Here is a 5,787-nt window from a genome sequence, read left to right on the forward strand (position 1 = left end):
CCCCCCTCAGCCCCCAGGGCGCCGGGAGCTGGGGACCTGGACAAAGTTACTCTCGAACATGGGCAGCGGGCGGAGGGGGAGGTACTCGCCCTTCTGGAGGGTCTTCTGCAGCTCCCCCAGAACGGGGACCCACTTTGGGGCACCCCGCGGCCGCTCAAGGCGCCTGGCATTCTGAAGCTGGTTCATGCTGGTTGAGGTGTCAACCCCGGGGCCTGGGACCCAGGCCTGCAGCCCTCCCCACCCCGCCCACTGGCCGTGGCCCCCTGGGGCTTCAGGGGTGCCAGGAGCCCCGCTCCCCAGGCTGGGAGACTCGGGCCTAGGCCATGGGCCTGCGGGGGCCCAGCTCGGGCCTGGGGGAGGAGCCTTTGTGGAGGGGCTTTGTGACCTCATCTGACACACAGGAGACTCTTCCTGGGAACCCTCTGTGGGTCGGGGGGCTCCTTTCTCCTCTGGGAATATGGGTGGAGGGTTGGGCCAGGCCGAGTGAATTGGAATTCCCCACCCCAGACCCAAATTGGTGACATCACAACCTCTGGGGGTCTGTCTGGTTTGCAGAAGCGGACTATTAACCAGAGGGTTTAAATGATTACCCCAACTCTGCTGCTGACCCTTCTTTAGACCCCGGGTAAGGCCCAAGCCCTTCCTGGGCCTCGGTCTCCCCATATCTGAGGTGCGTGCACCCATGTCAATGGGTCCTGAACACTGAGGGCAAAGAGAGGAGCTCGAGCTTTGGACGAACCAGCCCTTGAGCAGAATCGCCGTCCAGTCTCCCTGGCTGTGCGCCCTTGAGCAGCAGAAGCCCCCCAGCTCCCCATCTGAGACTCCCATTTCCCTGGTCTGAAAAGCAAGGGCGCAGAAGAACCCAGCGCCCAGCCCCGAGCGAGTGGGGGCTCAGTCACCACCACCCCCTCCCCCTCCAAGGGCTTGTGTTGGGGGAGGGGAGGCTGGCATTCTGTCGTTCTAAAAATAGTGTTTATTATTGTCTTTAAATGTGTCATGCAAAATACACAGTCACGGTAGAAGTTCTGAAAAATACAGACAAGCGCAGACAACAAAAGTCACCCACCGTCCCACCTCTCACCTTTGACCCGAGAGGGTCATTGTCAACATTTACATGTATTTCCCTCTGGGATTTTTTTTTTGTTTAAGTCTTTATATATAGAAAGGGAAAGACAAAGTCGAGGTTTTGTGGCCTGCTGTGCGGTGTCTCGGGACATCTTTCCGTGTTGAAGGTAGTCTTCTTCCTGTGGCCTCTCTTCTTGGTGTGCCATGTTTTATTTAACCATCCACCCCCAACTGTTGGATACCTAGGTTGTTTCCAACTTGCACTATCGTGAACATTGCCACAGCGAACAACCTTGAGCCTGCAGCTTGGTCCTTAGGGTAGTGTCGGTCACAGAGCAACCTTCTAGAAGCGTCCAGAACTTTCTATTAGATATTGAGGACCTGAGAAGTGCTGGGCTCCAGGTGAGGCTCAGACCCTGCTTCCACAGAGCTCTCTGGGAGACTGACCTGTCTCGACTCCTCCCCTGCCAACTCAGGACCCACACCTTCCCCTGCCCCCAGGGACCCCAGCGTCCAGCCCAGTCATCAGAGAAGTCACCCCTAAATGGACACGTATGACAAATTTAATTCCCCGTTCTCTGTCTCACAAAGGTTTCTCACATTTTTTGTACAAAAACCCAGGCTTCCCTTTGCCCTCCCGCCCCGCCCCAACACAAAAAGTAACTGTTTAATAAATAATATACGTTCCAGCCCAGGCCCAGAGGGGTAGGACCCTGTGGACGGACTTCTCAGATGAGAGTCTGGGACTCCAGCTCCCTCCTGCTCTGGGGCCCAGGAGTCTGCCGGCCTCCCATCCCCTTTCTTAAATAAATAAGTATAAATAAGGCACAGAAGCTCCCCACTCCCCCAAGTCTCCCGGAAGGACTATCTTTAACGAGGGGGAGGCAATGGGGGGTATCACCCGGCTTCCCCGCCCCCAGTACCCAAATAAATAAATAAATAAAATCTGGCTTTGAAGGGCGATGGCAGCTTCTTCAGGTCCAGGTCACAGCCGCGTCTTCAGCAGAAGCAAGCCCCGCACGGCCCAGTCGAGTGTCAGGTTGAGGCCCCCAAGGATGGCATGGGCCGCCCGGACACCCCCCCAGGAGGAGGCAGGGGGCGCCAGCGGGGGCGCCGGTGGGTCTGGGGGCGCCTGGGGCAGGGCCAGGCGGGACATCTGTGGGAGGAGGATGGTAAGTTGGCAACAGGTAGAGGGTGCACCAGGTGCGGGGAAGGGGACTGAATCTGGGGTGGAGGAGGTCTGGGATGAGGGGTCTGGGCAGTGAGGTCTTGAAGGACTCGGGTGCAGGAAGCTGAGGCTGGGGTCAAAATGTCGCTATCTCAGGCTGGATGCAGTGGTGCATGCCTGCAATCCTAGCACGGTGGGAGATCGAAGCAGGAGAATCGCTTGAGCCCAGCAGTTTGAGACCAACCCCGGCAGCATAGTGAGACCTTGTCTCTACTCACAATAAATAAAAAATAAAATAAATAGCTGGGCTCGGTGGCTCAGCCTGTAATCCCGCACCTTTGGGAGGCTGAGGTGAGTGGATTGCCTGAGCCCGCGGGTTCGAGACCCGCCTGGGCAGGCGAGACCTCATCTCTACAATAAATCAAAAAATCAGCCGGGCATGGTAGCGCACGCCTGTAATTCCGGCTACTCGGAAGGCTGAGGCGGAAGGATCGCCGGAGCCCAGCAGGTTGAGGCTGCGATGGCCGGGAGCGGCCACTGCACTCCAGTCTGGGTGACAGAGTGAGGCTCCAACTCAAAAAATAAAAATAAAAATAAAAAATAAAGAGGGGCTTCCAGGACTAAGTTTGGGGGTTGAGGGTGAGTCCACAGAGTCAGAGCTGGGATCTGGGTTTGAAGAGAGGGCTGGGGACTCTCAGGGTTTGTCAGGGCTGGAATCTTGGAGCTAGGGTTTAGGGACCATGTCTGGGGTCTGTGGGCTCAAGCCTGGGGTCAGGCTCAGGGTCTCAGGGTCTTAGGTGTGGGGTCTCTAGGATGGAGCTCAGGGACTCATGGTGAGGGCTGGGGTCTCAAGTCTGAAGTCTCAGGGTTGGGAGTTGGAATTGGAGACCCAGTGTCCTCAGGGTCCTTCTAGTCTCAGGTCCTTGGGTCTGGGGATTTGGACATCAGGCTCTGGGGTCTTATGAGCTCACGATTGGGTTCTGAGGCTTCAGGGGTTTTGTTGTTGTTGTTTTTGAGCCCTGTCACCCAGGCTGGAGTGCAGTGGCACCATCGCGGCTCACTGCAGCCTCAACCTCCTGGGCTCAGGTGATCCTCTTGCTTCAGCTTCCTGAAGCTGGGACTACAGGCATGCACCACCATGCCTTGCTAAGTTAAAAAAATTTTTTTTTTTTTTTGTAGAGACAGGTTCTCGCTATGTTGTCCAGGCTGGTCTTGAACTCCTGGGTTCAAGCGATCCTCCGGCCCTGGCCTCCCAAAGTGCTGGGATAACAGGCATGGTTTCAGGGTTTTAGACCTTGGGAGTGAGACGTGGGTCTCAGGGCTGAGGATCTGGAGTCTTATGGTTTGAGATCTCACAGTCTAGGCTCTTGAGGCCTGGGGTTTGTGAGCCGGGGTCTGGAGGCTAGCTTTGGGTCAGGGTCTCAGATCTTGGGTCTAGGTCTGGGGCCTTGAGATGTCAGGGTCTTGGGGTGGGGCTTGGGGGGTCTCTGGGTCTGGAGGGTTGTGATTTTCGGTGTTTTGGGGCCAGGGCCCCCAAGTCTTGAGGGGAGGGTTAGATCTCCAGGTGCAGTGGCTCATGCCTGTCATCCCAGCACTTTGGGAGGCCTAGGCTAGGGGTTCGAGACCAGCCTGGGCAACTTGGTGAGACCTCATCTCTAAAGTAAATGAAAAAATTAGCTGAGTGTGGTGGTGCACGCCTATAGTCCCAGCTACTCGTGAGGCTGAGGTGGAAGAATCACCTGAGTCCAGCAGGTTGAGGCTGCAGTGGCTGTGAGCATGCCCCTGCACTTCAGCCTGGGTGACAGAGCAAGACTCTAACTCAAAAAAAAAAAAAAGCCTTAGAGCTTCAGGGTGGGGTGAGGTCTCGAGGCTGGAATGCTGGGGCCACCAGATCGTGGACAATGGGGCCTCAGGGTCTTGGGAAGAAACTCTGGCTTCCTGGTAGGATTTGGGGGCCTGGGCCTCAGGGTCTTGGGGCCACTGGCTCTCTCATAGCAGGTTCTTGCCGAGGGTTCGGAGGCCTGGGGTCTTGGGACTTGGGCCTCGGGCCACAGGTTTGGGGTCTCTGGAGTCAGGGTCTGGAGTGTGGGGTTGCAGAGCCAGGACCTACCAGGAGCTGTAGCCGGCGCAGCAGTCGGTCCAGCCTGGACTGCAGGGTGCCCAGCTCAGGCTCCAGGGTCTTCAGGGACGGGCCACCCGTGCGGCGCAGCCACTGCACGTGGCGCAGGTAGGAGAGCAGGTCAGCTCGCAGCCGTGTCAGCACACCCGGGAGCTGGGGACAGTGACGGGGATGTCAGGGGCGTCTGGCCATGCCTGCTCCAGCCCCCTCCTCCATGCCCCTTCGCCGCCCACTCCCACCTCTGCCCCAGCCCACTCCCTGCCTCACCTGCAGGGCTCCCAGAGCCCCCGCGCTCATGGCCAAGGTGGGGAGGGAGTCCAGGTTGTGGTCCCCTTCGGCTGGGAATTTGTCCCTCTGGTGGAAAGAAAGCAGTGACGGGGGGCCGGGCATGGTGGCTCACACCTGTAATGTCAGCACTTTGGGAGGCCGAAGTGGGAGGACCGCTTGCGCCCAGGAGTTTGAGACCGCCTAGGCAACATTAGCCCTGGCGACTTGGGAGGCTGAGAGGGGAGGATCGCCTGAGCCCAGGAGGTCAAGGCTGCAGTGAGCCCTGATCGTGCCACTGCACTCCAGCCTGGGTGATGCAGGGAGACCCCGACTCAAAAAAAAAAAGCTATGAGGGAGATCCCGCCCAGCCTCAGGGCTCTTCTGTTCCCCACCTCTGCCACCCAAGGGCCTAGAGGCCTGCAGGTGGCCTGCCTGGGGGCCCTTCTCGGTCACTCTCCATCTCTGTCGCTCCTGCCCTGCCCAGCCCGGTTTTCCTACCAGCTGCGTCGTCAGCTGCCGCGTGTCCACCAGCAGGGAACGGGTCAGGAGAACGGTGCTGTCCAGCTCGGCACGAGGGTCCGGGGAAGCTCGAGGGGGGCCGGGAGGTGGTCCAGGGGCAACAGCTCTATCTGGCCACAGGCTCAGCGCGACCAGGACCAGGCAGCAAACACCTGGGGGAGGGAGGAGACAGAGCTCAGGCTGGACCCCTGGATCTGAGGGAGGAGGGGAAGCTGGAGTCCTGGGTCTGAGGGAGGAGGGGCTGGGGGCTTGGACTCCCAGGTCTGAGGGAGAGGCTGGGGACCTGAACTCCGAGGTCTGAGGGAGGAGGGGCTAGGGGTCTGGACTTCTGAGTCCGAGGGAGGAGGGGCTGAGGCTGGACTCCTGGGTCTGAGGGAGGAGAGCTGGGGCCTGGACTCCCGGGTTCGAGGGAGGAGGAGCTGGGGGCCTGGGCTCCCGGGTCTGAGGGAGGAGGCCGGGGACCCTCGGTCCGCGGGAGAAGAGGCTGGGGGCCCGAACTGCCCGGTCTGAGGAGGGACGCGCTGGAGGTCTCGAGCTCCGGGGCGGGACGCCCGCGGGCAGGTCGCAGGGCCAGGGCGGGCTTCCCTCTCCCTCCCCGGCTCTGGCTGCCCCGCCCGTCGGAGCAGACGCGGCCCGGGGCGGGTAGACG

General features: G+C 59.7%; 2 protein-coding genes across 2 annotated transcripts in view; both read right to left on the minus strand.

Annotated features, from left to right (window-relative positions):
- FAM71E2 (family with sequence similarity 71 member E2) overlaps positions 1-186 on the minus strand; it is a gene marked incomplete at its 3' end in the record, with an annotated part of 6,961 nt that extends 6,775 nt beyond the window's left edge. The window contains exon 1 of the mRNA XM_008066118.1: positions 23-186. Within this exon, the coding sequence (XP_008064309.1) occupies positions 23-186 (164 nt within the window). The remainder of the gene's footprint in view (positions 1-22) is intronic.
- Positions 187-1,991: 1,805 nt separating this feature from the next.
- On the minus strand, positions 1,992-5,290 carry IL11 (interleukin 11). Its single transcript, XM_021716299.1, has 4 exons — positions 5,118-5,290; positions 4,620-4,706; positions 4,344-4,505; positions 1,992-2,221 (listed from the first exon to the last, which is right to left on the minus strand). The coding sequence occupies exons 2-4, from the start codon at positions 4,647-4,649 to the stop codon at positions 2,051-2,053; spliced, it is 363 nt and encodes a 120-aa protein (XP_021571974.1). The 5' UTR covers positions 4,650-4,706; positions 5,118-5,290; the 3' UTR covers positions 1,992-2,050.
- Positions 5,291-5,787: the final 497 nt, after the last annotated feature.

This window comes from Carlito syrichta, unplaced genomic scaffold (assembly GCF_000164805.1).
Source record: "Carlito syrichta isolate Samal-C Ts95f unplaced genomic scaffold, Tarsius_syrichta-2.0.1 Scaffold104777, whole genome shotgun sequence".
Classification (NCBI taxonomy): domain Eukaryota; kingdom Metazoa; phylum Chordata; class Mammalia; order Primates; family Tarsiidae; genus Carlito; species Carlito syrichta.